The sequence below is a fragment of the Hypanus sabinus genome, chromosome X1, assembly GCF_030144855.1.
Source record: "Hypanus sabinus isolate sHypSab1 chromosome X1, sHypSab1.hap1, whole genome shotgun sequence".
NCBI lineage: Eukaryota > Metazoa > Chordata > Chondrichthyes > Myliobatiformes > Dasyatidae > Hypanus > Hypanus sabinus.
The window spans coordinates 12,168,089-12,183,748 of record NC_082738.1 but is presented as its reverse complement, the minus strand read 5'-3'; the positions used below and the strand labels follow the sequence as shown (position 1 = coordinate 12,183,748).

The 15,660-nt window shown below is 38.8% G+C and overlaps 1 protein-coding gene across 1 annotated transcript in view; it reads left to right on the top strand.

Annotated features, from left to right (window-relative positions):
• The window catches only part of ddx42 (DEAD (Asp-Glu-Ala-Asp) box helicase 42), a 71,305-nt gene that overhangs the window by 21,263 nt on the left and 34,382 nt on the right, over positions 1–15,660 (top strand). Inside the window, exons 5-7 of the mRNA XM_059955784.1 lie at positions 533–569; positions 6,630–6,776; positions 8,634–8,738. Of these exons, the coding sequence (XP_059811767.1) occupies positions 533–569; positions 6,630–6,776; positions 8,634–8,738 (289 nt within the window). The remainder of the gene's footprint in view (positions 1–532; positions 570–6,629; positions 6,777–8,633; positions 8,739–15,660) is intronic.

Sequence of the window (15,660 nt, the reverse complement as noted above, 5' to 3'; positions counted from 1 at the left end):
AGGTAGAAAATATACCAGCTTGAATGCAATCACTTTGAAAGAAGTAAGATCACTGCTGCCAATATCTGCAATTAAAAGAAAACAGTTAGCTTCAGGAATATCTCATAAATGGATTGATTTTAATTTGGAAGTGATAATGGAATCCAATACTATCACTTACATCTGTACCTAACCTTTGCAGTAGTTGATGCTATTTAAGAATATTTTACATTAGTTATATGGCATGGCATTGTATTGAACAAAAGAAATATATATACCTGCTGGAATTATCTTCTAGGATACATTTTATGTAAAGTCATCTTATTCCTAAAGGTGCCTTTTGGAAATGACCATGTTATTGGAAATTTTCTGAACACAAAAGTCAGTTTTATATTTTGCTCTTTTTAGAACAAGAACAAAATGATTATAATGATTTTCAAGAAAGTAGGAACTTCTCGATATATTCACACTGTGATCATTTCATGCTTTGCTGCATTCACACTGGGTCTGTTGAACACTTGTAGGGAGTTGGTTTTTCCCTTTGTTTTTGCAGGGGTATAAGGGATGACATTGAAGAGGAAGATGACCATGTGAGTTCTTGTACTGTCTTTCTTGCATATATGAAAAAGAATATATTAAGCCAATATTTTAAATTGTTGTGTATCCACTGTAGTCTTTAGTTTGGATCAATTCTTGATATGCAGCCACAAAATTATGAGGACACCTGCCTTATTCTATTTAGTCATCTTGTGAGGTATTTCTGTTGTTTGCACCAACATAATTTAAGTCGATCCTGCTGCACAGCTGTTGTCTGGATCGTAAACACAAGAGATTCTGCAGAAGCTGGAAATCTAGAGCAACATACACAAAATACTGGAGGAACTCAGCAGATCAGGCAGCATCTATGGAAATGAATAAATAGGCGACGTTTTGTGCTGAGACCCTTCTTCAGGACTGGAAAGGAGGGGGGTAGACATCAGAACAAAAAGGTGGGGGTTGGGGGAGGAGGACTAGGTAGAAGGTGATAGTTGAAGACAGATGGGTGGGAAAAGTAAAGGGCTGGAGAAGGAGGAATCTAACAGAAGTTGACCATTGGAGAAAGGGAAGAAGGGGCACCATGGGAGGTGATAAGCAGGTAAGAAGAAGATGTCAGTGGCCAGAGTGGGGAATAGAAGAGGAATAGAGAAAAAAAAAGACTGGAAGGAGAAATAGATGTCTGGTTGATTTTTGCAGGCCTTGCAGTCAGAACGTCTATTGAGATGGGGCTCAGGCTAGAATTGAGCTGCTAAGTTTGCACAAAATTATTAATTACAGCTGAATTAGCCTATTCTTCATGTTTGTTCCAGTTCCCGACATTTACAGTTATCAATGCACCATTTTCCTCTGTGAGATATTTTGACCATGCTACCAGTCATCATTGACAATAATTCTTGCCTTGTAAAATGCTACACATAATAACTTAGAACTGTATTGCTGACTTGGTACTAACTCTAGGCTGCAGTGGAAGGAAAAATCCTTTATATTTAAGATGTCTGAAAATGTTTTGTTACTTTTAATTGGGAATTCACAAAAACTTTGTTCTTTACCACATTGAGTGTTTTCAGAGTAAAGACTTGATGAGCTAACCTAAACGACATCCCTTATATTTTGGAGGGCTCTACTAATGCAATTTGCATTTCCCCCACTGCTGCTTCTCAAGGTTATGAGTCAATAGGCTATCTCACAGTTCTGAAGTGGCCTTGGTCATTTGTGTAATTGTCTATTTAGTTAAAGGTATAGTTGATACATGCTGCGTATTATTTAAGACATCAGTTTGACTGGCTGGTGTTGTATCTCTTTGAAGAATAAGTCAATGCGTTCTCTACCCTACCATGTATTCAAAAAAATACCATGCATTGATTATAAAAACAAATAGGAAGATATGAACATAGCATAATGTAAATGTTAAAAATGAAGAAAACTATTTGGGAGAGGAGGCAGGAAGATGAGAAATAGGCAAGTAAAGCGTAGATGAACAGAAGGAGCTGGATGAAAGGGTGAGCTAAGGCTAATTGGAGAAAACCAAGTTGTGAAAATAATATCTGAACACTTATTAAAGAGAAAAGGGGCTTAGATGACACTAATTGCTTGAATGAGTAGAAGTGGAAGAGAGAGAGGTTGGTTCAGACTGGTGGGGGGGGGGGGGGGAGATGACTGGGAAGGAGTTAGTTAGCAATTCCAACTCGGTTGCCAGTTGGAAAGAAATGATGGAAGAGTACAATTATTTGGGAATGAGAAGATTAGGAGAGGCTAGTGTGAAAGATGAAGCAGAAAGAACTGAGGGAAGGTAGATATTGTACTGGTGGTGAGCAATATAGAAGAGTTTAAGAGAAAGATGGGTAGGGCAAAGCAAAACAAAAGATGGACAAGGGTGAAGAAAGGAATCTGATGGAGAGAAGACATAGCACTACTTTTAGGAAAGTTACGGATGAGTGATGATTGTGGCAAAGGGAGGAAATTAGAGAACTATAGAAATTAATGGTTAAAGAAATTTTTTTTTGAAAATTCTGGTATTAATCAGGTGTTCCCTGAAATAGGCATACTTGTAGGGACTTAAATTAATAAAAAATGTAGTTCCATAATTGTGAATTCCCCAACAGCCAAGTGACATAATTATAAAATGAAGTTATGGATAGAAATGAAAATCAATGTATTTTTATTATAAACTTAATGAGAAAAAAAATATCCTTTTCATTGTTACCAATATTAAGTGGATCCAAAATACTGATGGATGTCTGTTGACAGAAGTGCTGCCAGGGCAATACTAAGCTCTGTGCATATTTACAAGATTTTTTAAATAAAATTTTATGCTATTCACAGTAACTGATTTATAGTAAATTTTGTGCTTACAGCTGTTTTTCTGATGTCAGCATTCCAAAGCTGGAAGTTAATGATTCTGTCACTAGGACAGCATGACCACAAGGAAATGATGCACTGACACTGAATCTCCATAACCTGAACAAGTGCTTTTTACTCCCATGTTGCTATGTACATGCATCAATTTACTGATTTATAAGGAGTAATAAAATCTAGTGAAAAATGTCTTTGAAGAGAGAGAAGTGAATTTTGTAGATGAAAATGAATTAGTGGGGAAAAGGTGGAAAATGCAGGATGCACATGAATGGCAAAAAGAAAGAAATAAAATCACAAAAAACATGCTGGCTTTGTCTGTTTGTGAAGTACATTTAGAAAGTCGCAGTTCATGACCACAGTGTATTCAGATTACTTTCAGTACAGGTCCCTTTCATAGAGTAGAACACTACAGCACAGAAACAGGTCCTTTGGCCCACTTAATCCATACCAACACCCATCGACCTGCACCCATACCATAGCCCTCCATACCCCTCCAATTAACGTACCTATCCAAAGTTTCCTTAAATGTTAAAATTGAGCCTGCATCCACCATGTGCTGGCAGCTTGTTTCACACTCTCGCCACCCTCTGAGTGAAGAAGATCCCCTTTATACTCTCCTGAAACATTTTACCTTTCAACCTTAACCCATAACCTCAAGGTGCAGTCTCATTCAACCTCAGTGGAAAAGTCTGCTTGCATTTACCCTATCTATACCCTACATAATTTTGTATACTTCTATCAAATCTCCCCACAATCTTCTACATTCCAGGGAATAAAGTCCCAACCTATTCAGACTTTCCTCAAGTCCTGGCAGTATCCTTGTAAATTTTCTCTGTATTCTTTCAGACTTGTTTACATCTTTCCTGTGGGTAGATGACCAAAACTGCCACAATACTCCAAGTTAGGTCTCATCAATATCTTATACAACTTCAACATAACATCCTGTTCCTGCACTCAATGCATTGATTTATACAAGCCAGTCAGTATGCTAAAAGCTTTCTTTATGGTCCTATGTACCTCTGATACCACTTTAAAGAAATTATGGATCTCTATTCCCAGATCCCTCTGTTCTACCGCAATCCTTAGTGCCCTTCTGCTCACCGTGTAGGTCCTACCGAAGTGCAAGACCTCGCACTTGTCTGCATGAAATTCCATCTGCCATTTTTCAGCCTATTTTTCCAAATCCCACTGCAAGCTTTGATCATTTTTCTCACTGTCCACTACATCCCCAATCTTGGTGTCATCTACAAACTTGCTGATCCAGTTAACCACATTAGCATCCAAATTGTTGATATAGATGACAAACACCACTAACCACTGGCCTCCGTTCTGAGAGGTAACCACCTGGTACCACACTCTGGCTTCTTCCAGGAAGCCAATGTCATAATCCAAATTATGACCTCATCTTGAATGCCAAGTGACTAAATCTTCTTGACCAAAGTTCCCATGCAGGACCTTGTCAAAGGTCTTGCTAAAGTCCATGTAGACAATGTCTATTGCCTTGCTTTCATCAGCTTTCCTGGTAACTTCCTTGAAAAATTCTATAATTAGATACAACTTACCATACACAAAGCCATGTTGACTGTCCCTGATCAGTCCCTATGTATCCAAATATTTATAGATCCAGTTCCTTAGAATACCTTCTAATAATTTACCCACTACTGATAGCAGACTCACCAGCTTATAATTTCCTGGCTTAATCTTTGAGCCTTTCTTAAACAGTGGAACAACATTAGCTATCCTCCCAATTGCCTGACACTGCACCTCTGGCTAAGGATGCTTGAAGTATCTGTGCCAGGACCCCTACATTTTCTGAATTTGCCTCCACAGGGTCTGAGGGAACAACTTGTCATCCCTGGGAGCTTATCCACTCTAATTTGCTTCACTTTGAGAGACTCTGTGTCCACCTCCTGAGTAAATACTGATGCAAAATACCCATTTAAAATCTCCCCCATCTCTTTGGGCCCCACACATAGATTACCATTCTGATCTTCCAGAGGACCAATTTTGACCCTTGATGATCCATGCCCTAAGCTCATCCGCCTTTCCTACAATACTCTTTGCATTGAAATATACGCAGCTCAGAACATTAGTCCCACCATGCTCAACCTTTCGATTCCTGACTTTGCATGTAGCCTTAATAACATCTTTCCCCACAGCCTTTCTACTATCTGTTCATGTGCTCTGGTTCCCATCCCCCTGCAACTCTAGTTTTAAACTCCCTACTATACAGCACTAGCAAACTCGCCCTCTAGGATATTCGTGTCCCCTCCTGTTCTGGTGTGAACCGTCCCTTCTGTACAGGAACCACCTTCCCTGGAAGAGAGCCCAATGATCCAAAAATCTAAAGGCCTCCCTCCTGCGCCATCTCCTCGTGCGTTAAATTGTATGATCTTCCTATTTCTGACCTCACTAGCACGTGGCACGGATAGCACTCCTGAGACCACAACCCTGAAGGTCCTGTCCTTTAACTTAGAACCTAGCTCTCTGAACTTACTTTGCAGGACCTTGTCACCCCTCCTACCTGTGTCATTGGTACCTACATGGACCATGACACTTCCACATGATTTCTGTGGATGCAGTCTGAGATATCCCTGACTTGGCACCCAGGAGGCAACATACCATCCAGGAATCTCATTCTCGCCCACAGAACTTCCTTTCTATTCCCATAGCCATTGGATCCCCTATCACTACAGTTTGCCTGGTCTCCCCACTTCCCTTCTGAGCCACAGAGCCAGACTTAGTGCCTAAAACCTGGTTGCTGTGGCTTTCCTCTGCTAGGTCAATTCCCCTAAAACAGTATCCAAAGTGTTGTTGAGAGGAATGGTCACAGGGGTACTCTGCACTGGCTGTTTAATCCCTTTCTCCTTCTTGATGGTCACTCAGTTACCTGTGTCCTGCACCTTGTGTGTAACTAATCCCTGTATTGACTGGTGTTCATCCAGTTCCAGCTTCAACTCCTTAACACTGTCTGTTAGAATATGCAGATGGGTACACTACTTGTAAGTGTAGTTGTCAGGGACACTGGAGGTCCCCCTGCCTTTCCACATCCCACAAAAGGAATATTCCACTATCCTGCCTGGCATCTCTGCTGCGCTAAATGTGCAATAAGACAGAAAGAATAAATAACAAACAAACCCTCCCCTCGCCAAAGTCTCAATGAGCCAAAGCCTTGACTCCCCACTCTAACACTGGCCTAGTCACACAATGCTTACTCCAATTAAAACTAATTTCTTATCATTGGACCTTGCCAAGTGTCTTAATTATGCGCAATTCAATGTCTCCTCAGGAACTATGGTGCGCAAAATATGCAGACTGCCCTTTCTCTCTCCCCTCCCCCACTTTTTAACGCTTTCTCCCTCTCTGCAACTGAATGTCTCCTCAGGAACTGTAACGCGCAAAATGTGCTGACTGCCCCTGCTTGCTACTTTCAAACTATCTCCCTCTATGCAATCCAATGTTTCCTTGGAACTGGTGCGCAAAAATGTGCTGACTGCCCCTGCTCGCTTCTTTTAAACTCTTCTCACCCTCTGCGCAATTCAATGTCTCGGTAACCGTGGCGCACAAAACTTGCAACATTTTAAATTCTTTTTATCCAATTCCTAGCTATTATATGTTGGATATGATCCATTTAGTGAATACTGTTTGAAATTCCATGTTTTTTCCAAAGAATTGGTTTAGGTATGTGATAAGCTCAGTGTAATGATTAGTGCTGCATTCCCTCTCCAGTTTGACTTGTGAATTACATTTATGTGCAGGAAGCCTATTTTCGGTACATGGCTGAAAATCCTAATGCTGGTGTAATTCAAGAGGAGGAGGAGGAAATTGACTATGATAGTGATGGCAATCCCATACCTCCACAGAAGAAAGTGATTGATCCATTGCCTCCAATTGACCACACTGAGGTAAGTGGAAATCCAAAGAAACTCTAAGCCATATAGCAATTGGTCATCAAGATAAATTTATTGTGTGTCTGCTATTTGTGCCGTCCTTTTGATTATACTCTGTTTAATGGAGTAGTTTCATTCTCTTGTTTTTATCATTTTTTAAAAAAACATCCTTTTTTTTTACAGTAATTAGGAAATTTTCTTGTGGAAGGGTTAGGTATTTTCAAAACAGGTGACTGCCTGGGGAATGTCATTTACTGTTTTGCAACTGTTTGAGGTTTTCACCAGTGTTCCTGGAGCTTACACAGTGGAGTATTTGTATTAACTTTCTGTCAGCTGTTGATGTGATAAGTTTGATTATTTCTTTAAAACAAAATTCTTCACCACTTTGACCTCTTTTGCCCACACATTCTGCCCAAATTTTGTAGAGCATTCAGTAAGTTAAATTATGATCAGTTCAACTAAATTGGGGAAAGGCGAATTACAACAGTATTAGGCAAGAGCTGGGGAGAGTAAATTGGGAGTAGCTGTTAATGGGCAAATCCGCACTCGACATGTGGGAGTCATCTAATAGCTGAATTCAGAATCAATTTGTTTCTATCAAGAAGAAAGACAAAGATAGTATGGTTCAGGAACTTTGTAACCATGGATGATGATAGATATTGCAAGTTTAGTGAGAAAGCAAAAATGAAGCTTATGTAAGTTTTAGAAAGTTGAAATGGTACAGGGCCTTTGAGGAAATATAAAGCAAGCAGGATGGAATTTTAAGCAGAAAATCCAGAGGACTAAATGGGGCCATGGAGTGACCTTGACAAATAGAATTCAAAGGCATAAACCCAGTGTATGTTCGTGGTCTTCTGCTGCTGCAGCCCATCCTCTTCAATGTTCGACATGTGTGCTCAGAGATGCTCTTCTGCACACCACTGTTGTAATTCATGGTTCCTTAAATTACTGTTGCCTTCCAATCAGCTTGAACCAGTCTGGCCATTCTCCTCCGACCTCTCATTAACAAGGCATTTTCACACACAGAACTGCTGATTACTGGATTTTTATTTTGCACCATTTTATGTAAACTGTAGAGACTATTGTCTCTGAAAATCCCAGGAAATCAGTTATTGAGATATTCAAACTACTCCATCTGGCACCAACGATTACTCCATGGTGACTTCGATCTCATTTCTTTCCCATTCTGGTGCTTGGTCTGAACAGCAACTGAATCTCTTGACCATGTCTGTGTGGCTTTTATGCATTAAGTTACATGATTGGCTGATTAGATATTTGCATTAAATGAGCAGGTGTACAGGTGTACTCAATAAAGTGGCCACTGAGTGTATATTATAAGCAAGGGTGACTGAGGAGAAGATAGGACCATTCAAAGATAAAGGGGGGTGGATTTTATGCCTGGAACCAGAGGATGTGGGTGAGGTACCACATTGGTATTCACCAAGGAGAAAGACATGGAAGATAATGAGATCAGGGGTAGGTGTGTTGATGATTCTAGGGCAGGTTGATTTCAAGGAAGTAGTAGTATTGGGGCTCTTGAAGAACATTTAAGATGGAGAGATCCCCAGGGTCTGATGGACTCCATTCCAGATAATTGAGAGAGTTAAGAGTGGTGATTGCTGGGGATACAACAGAGACCTTTGTGTCCTCATCAGTTAGGTGAGGTCCCAGTATGCTCAGCTCTTTTGCTTTTCCATAATGTTTTGAAATTGAGTCACAATGTAAAATTGTTGAATGTTGTTGCAGAGTTACATCACTTTAAGAGGACTGAAGGAAGTATTGTATTAGAATATTTCTCAGATGTTGCTCATTTACCATTCTGTAACTAGTTAAAACAAGCCAGAAAAGTCAATAACTTGTGATTCCTTTTAGATCGAGTATCAGCCATTTGAAAAGAATTTCTACATTGAACATGAAGACTTGGCAAAGCTTTCACTCATACCCCTAGCAGAACTCCGGCAGAAGCTGAATTTAAGAGTAAGTCTGGCCTTTCATCTACTAACGTTTTTTTTTGTATGTCGGGAATTATGGAATTCAGTAGTAAGAAATTTTATTTTAAAAATGCCATTTCAACGCCAGCTCTGTCAAGTTTATTCTTATCTGAATGGTTACATTTTTTGAAGGATATATTTCCATGACAAAATGAAAGTTTTTAATTCCTATCTGTGTGTTGATCAGAACTTGCCACTTGTATTTGTGAAGCATACAAAAACTCGCCGTGATTTTGTATAATGAAGAACAAGGCATGTTCTTTTTGTTTGGAATATGTTGTTATAGTTTGATATAATTTCATCTTGCATTGGAACACCTTCCACTGTGAATGTAATAAAATCCATTCTTAGTTTCTTTCAATGATGCTTTCTTTTTGTGTCTGTCACATGAACAATGTTAGTGCAACAACTTACAAATGTATTTCCTGACAACTCATGCCTGTGCCATGCAGTTTGAGGTCAGCTACATTTGGGTTATTTTTTCTTGTGAATTCCAGACCTCAGGTGTTTCTAAATTTGATGGCAGAGTGCACTTTGTGACAATGGTGCAACAAATAAATTTTTTTTTAAAAGAGTAAGTAATTAAATTTATATAACTCCCTAGGAAATAAGCAGTATTATTGATCAAATTCTGAAATCAGGCCACAGAAACATATTAAAAAAGGTAGCCAACAGTTTGATCAGTCTTGGGTTTTAATGAGGATTAGAACTTAAGGCCAAAGCAACTACAAGCTGATGCTCTCTTAAATAAACTACATTAATTACAAAAAAAAAGAATTAAATAATGAAATTTAAGATGTTTGTAAGAGTGTAAAGTGTTTGCAGAAAATAGTTTGGTTTTGGGGAGAGGAGTAAAGAGGAATCATCGAGGGACTTGAAAACAAGACAGGGATCTCAAAATAAAGGCAATGCTTTGTAGATTGGCAAACACAAACAAAAGAGAACAAGCCTATGGAGTATTTTTGATGAATTATTATAGTGGATGGTAGGTTGAGCAGGAGAGAATTGCAGTAGCCTAGCAATAACAAATTTAAACATGGTAATTTGAAGTAGGGGCAGAGCTGGACAATTTTATGGATATAGGCAAAGGCAGTTTTAGTGATGGAGCAGGTAATCAAATGGAAACTTAGCCCAGTATCAAGCACTGTATCAAAGTTGTAAATGGTTTGTCTCTGCAAGGCAATTTCCCGGACCATTCACACAGGCCATTGTGTACTTCTTATGGATGGCTTTGAGGTTTTCAATACCATCCTGAATTCTCTTGATCTGATGATCATACACCAGAGATTGCCAGGAGTCGCTGAGTTTGTGCTGCTTCAGGGAAGCTTTGAGCACATACTTGAGTCTTCTATCTCTCATGCAGAGTTCAGAATACAGTGTTTTGGAAGTGTGGTGTTAAATATACGAACTATATTACCTGCCTGACATAACCAGCTGAGAAACTAGGGCTTTAGTGCTGGGGTTATTGACCTGGAAGAGGGCACTGATGATGGTTTACTTATCATTGCAGTGAATTTGAAGGATTTTTCGGAGACAGCTTTGAAGGTATTTTTAAAGTGCATTGATTGCCTGTTGTAGACAGATACATATAAGAGGGCAGGGATCATCGCTGCCCCATAGACCTTTAATTCTGTGCTAGGACTGAGGTCTTGGGACTTCCGGTAAGATGGTGATTGTTTAGTCGCTTAAAACTTTCACTCTGTTACATTTCTTACCTTCGCACTATGTATCTCCCTTTTTTAATCTCAGTTTGTTAATTTTTTTGTCTTTCTCATCTGCCTGCAAATACGTTTATCTCACAATGGCTACAAAGCTTCCTAAATCTGGGGAAAAAAAAGAAATCTCCACATCTCTGTCTGCTGAGATTCTCTCTGTCCTGGAACAGAATCGACAAGGCATTCTATCTGATATCAAGTCTGAATTTAGGTCTTCTATCAGTCTGTTGGAGTCAAAATTGGATCAGATTAACGCTAGAGTGGATGAACATGCCGAAAGTTTATCTCGCATCGACTTAACTTACAAAGATTTAAAACGCCACGTTCAGCAGCTGGAAGCTGTCTGTTCCAATTTGACAGAGCAAAACAGCAAACTTACTTTCAAAATGACGGATCTTGAAAATCAGAGCAGACGTTACAATCTACGAATTCTTGGTTTGCTAGAGGCCATCGAGAGAGGATCTCCTGTTGAGTTTTTCTCTTTACTTTGTAAGATTTTCGGAAAAGAAATTCTTCCAACTCCATCTGAGTTAGAAAGAACCCACAGGATATTTATTCCTCGAGTTGTCCTGGGTTCGAGGCCACGTCCAATAATTCTTTGTTTTCATCAATATCAGGTGAAAAACCTTCTAGTCATGGAGGCACGCCGGAGAGGTAATTTGGATTACTGAAGTAACACCATTCATACCGTTGAAGACTATGCCCCTCAGGTTTTGAAGATGCGTGCCGAGTGCAAAGATGTTATGAAAGAGTTTTTTAACTGTGGACTCAAACCTTCCCTCCGTAATCCCACTGATCTCCGAATTACTCTTATTACTGGGGACTACAAATGGTTCAAGTCGGTCAAGGAGGCTCAGAAGTTTACTGAAGGTCTCCCAGCCATTTTGACGACTTCGGACTCGGTTTGACTTTCTGGAATGGCCGATAAGTACTTTTTATTTTAAAAAAGCCTTCTTGCGGACTCAGATTTTATCTGCGTAATCTAGTCCACTTTTGAATATCTTTAACTACTGAGAACCACAAATGGTTTTAGTTGGTTTTTCTTCGGACCCAGTGTGACTTTCTAAAATGGCCGATAAGTACTTACTTTTAAAAAAAGCCTTCTTGTTTTCTCAGATTTTACTTGCGTAGTTTATTTCACTTTCGAATAACTTTAACTACTGAGAACCACAATGGTTTCAGTTGGTTTGGGAGGCTTAGAGTTTTATTGAAGGTCTCCCTGCCAGTCTACTGCATCAGATTTGCTTTTTTTAAACAGCTGATAAGTACTTTTTTGTTTTTTTTCCCTTTGTTTTCTTTTCAAATTTACTTTTTTTTCATAGTTTCTCACGGGTAGGTTATTTCTCAATTATTCTGTATTAAGCTTTATATTTTTTTTGATGGTATTGTTTTTTTTAATCTATAATCTTGATTTGCAGTGCATAAGTTAGCTAGTTTTTGCTATATTATTTAAACGGAGCTTATGTTAATGTTATGAAACTGGAAGTCAGTTTTTGGGGTGTCTTTTTTCTTGTGGAGCTAGTTGCTTTTTTTGGTAGCCATCTAGTTTTGGGATTTGAAGGTGAGGTGGGTTCTCCAGTGCCAACACTATTTAATGCTTTTTTTTGCTTTTCCTTGTTATTCAGGATATATTTTTGCTCCAAAACTGTTATTTGAATGTTTGACTCTATTTATGCCTACTACCTTTTATGTTTTAACAATTGATAATGGTTAGTCCATTGAAGTTTATAAGCTGGAATGTAAAGGGATTGAATCATCCTGTTAAAAGAAGGAAGGTCTTCTCCCACCTTAAGCAACTCAAAGCTGACATTGCCTTCCTGCAAGAAACTCATATTCGTAGTTTTGATAATTCTTGTCTTATGTCAAGGTGGGTGGGTCAGCATTTCCATTCCTCCTTCCTGGCCAAAGCCAGGGGGGTTTCTATCCTTATCAATCCAAATGTTCCTTTTGAGCTCCACAGTAAGATATCTGATACAAATGGCTGTTTTATTGTTATTTCATGCAAATTATATAACACTAAGGTAGTATTATCTAATTTGTATGCTCCCAATTTGGATGATGTGAACTTTTTTGAACTTTTTTTTCCCTCATTACCTGATCTGAATCTATATTCTCTTATACTAGGCAGTGACTTTAACTGTTGGTTAGATCCAGCTTTGGATCGATCATCCTCTGTTCCTAGATTGCCTACTAAATCTGCTTTAGCTATTAATTCTTTTCTTGCTAACTATGGTATCTCCGATGTGTGGCGTTTTTTTCATCCTACTGAGAGAGATTATTTCTTTTTTTCACATGTCCATCATACTTTTACTAGAATTGATTATTTTTTAATTGATAATCAACTTATTTCATTTGTTCACTCTTGTGATTATCAGAGTATATTGATCTCGGATCATGCTCCAGTTACTTTGTCTTTAATGGTAAGCATTCTAGACTTAATAAAGCTTACCTCCAAAAATCTAGAAAAGAAGATGGCATGGCTTTACCTAACTTCCGTCTATACTACTGGGCAGCTAATATTCGCTGTCTTACTTTCTGGTCCTTTTTTCATAGCCAGCCTGATTGTCCTAACTGGGTGGCAATGGAGTTGAACTCAACTAAGGATCTCTCTATTTCTGTACTTCTTGGATCTGCACCCCCTAGTCGCTTGCCTAGACTAATCGTCAATCCTCTTATTAGACATACTCTGAGAATATGGGCTCAGTTTAGAAAATTTAATGGTCTTTATGGTTTCTCCCTTTCTAGTCCTATCTTGCACAATCATCTTTTTTTTTACCCTCTATGCATGATTCAACATTTCGTGATTGGTATAGAAAAGGCATTAGGCATTTTGAAGATCTTTTCATTGATAATCGTTTTGCAACTTTTCAACAACTTTCTGTTAAGTTCAATCTACCTAATGCCTATTTCTTTAGGTACCTTCAAATTAGACATTTCATTAATCCTTTATTACCCATCTTTCCTGTGATGCCTGAGAAAAACGTTGTGGACCTGTTCCTTTCTATTAATCCACTGGGTAAAGGCTTAATATCTTTTGTTCGTGATAAATTAGTGCCCCTTTGATAAAATTAGAATGGCTTAGGAGCAGGACTTAAATGTTTCTTTATCTGATGCGATTCTCAAGTCAGTTAATTCAACCTCTCTTTGTGCTCGCCACTGTCTTTTACAGTTTAAGATTGTACATAGGGCTCACATGTCCAAATCTAAATTGTCCCGATTTTACCCTAACATTAGTCCTGTTTGTGATAAGTGTAAGAGTGGCGAGGCTTCTCTTATTCATATGTACTGGGCCTGTCCTAGTCTAGAGAAATTTTGGAGAGAAGTTTTCCTAACCTTATCCCATATTCTTAATTGCCACTTAGAACCTAATCCTTTGATTGCTCCTTTTGGTACCTTGGGTGAGACAGATATACATTTGAGTCCGACTAAACGTCGAACATTATCTTTTGCTTCTCTTTTGGCTAGACGTTTAATTCTCCTTAGGTGGAGAGATGTTGCCCCACCCACTCATGCTCAATGGCTTAATGATATTATGTCCTGTTTAGATCTTGAAAAAATTCACTACTCACTTCTCAATTCAGGCATAAAGTTTCATTACGGTGTGGGGACTTTTTCTTGAATATTTTCATAACTCCTCTTTAGATTAAGTTTTTTTTTAGTCCCTTACTTTCAGCATTTTTTTTCTTTCTTTGGTAGTAGGCATTATTATCTTTTGTTCTTACTTTCATTTACAGTTTTAGGGGTTTGAATGCTCCAATTAATATTTCCTACATCTTGCAGTGGTTGGTCTGGATTTTTTTTTCTCTGTGTGTCGGGGGCGGGGGGAGGTTACTAACGTTACATGACTTTAATTTGGGTGCTTTTTCATCATTATTTTGAACTATTATCATTGTATGTTTATCTTACACTGTATTAATCTTTATTTTGTAGTTGGACTTTTGTCATTGTAATTGTAGAAATGCATAAAAAAATAAAAAAAAAGGACTGAGGTCTTGATCGTCAGTTGACCAAAGGATGTGCTGATGCCCTGAAGGTGCCATGGTGAATTTAACCTGCTGTCACTGAAAGGTACATGGTGGTCAAAGTTTTTCAGGGTCACATCATGAACTGTTGCTGCCAGAGGCAGTGTGGTATGACACAAACAGATACCGCAATCACAGCTTCAGTGTTGTTCCTTTACACTGAAGAAACTGAACACATTTTCTCTAAACTGGCAGGAATGATATTGAGCTTCAGTTGACTGTCATTTTATTTCTCCAATTGCCAAAGCAAAAATGCATTTACCTAAAGTCTGAATATATAACAGAAAATACCAGAAGCACTCAGCAGTTTAGTGAAACATTTAATTCTCCAATTCCACTCTTGCTGTGTGTTGCTTCTCCTTTGCCTCTTGTATAGTTCCAGTGAAAGCCAGTTTAAAGAGCAAATTCTCACCTTTTGAATGAGGTGCATTCATTATCTGCTGGGCCTAACAATGAAATCTGGCAATTTTAGAGAACTGGCCTTTCCAGTTTGCAGTCAAAGCTGTGCAATTCTAAATTAAACTCATCAGCCTCTAATGATAATTCTGGTTTTCCCTTCCCCTCCCTCCCCACTCTGGCCTCTTGCCTCTTCTCACCTGCCTATCACCTCCCCCTGGCTCCCCTCCTCCTCTTTCTCCCATGGTCCACTCTCCTCTTCTATAAGATTCCTTCTTCTCCAGCCCTTTATCTTTCCAACCCACTTGGCTTCACCTATTATCTTCTAGCTATCCTCCTTCCCCTCTACCCCACCTTTTTATTCTGGTTTGTTTCTCCACCGCCTCATCGGCTGAGTGCTTCCAGAATTCTCTTTCATTTCCAATTTCCTCATCTCCAGTGTTTTATATTTTCCCGGTGGTCTTTTTTTTTCATCTGCTGATCATAACTCCAGACAGATCAGCTGTAATTAACAAGCCCTCACCCCCTCCCTTGGCCAGCACTACTGCCATTTCTGTCATTCAGTCCCTCCTACTCTCCACCCTACCATAGTCAACACTTTCATACTCTGCATTCCTTTCTTGCAACTTCAGACAAGTTTGATTTTCTTTAACTTTTTATCATTCTAATGAGAGATCCATTTCTCTCCCATAAATATTGTTTCATCTTACGACTTTTTCCAGCATTTTCTGGTTTTAAAAAGTCAATCAAGATTGTTTTTAAAATAATTTTAAAA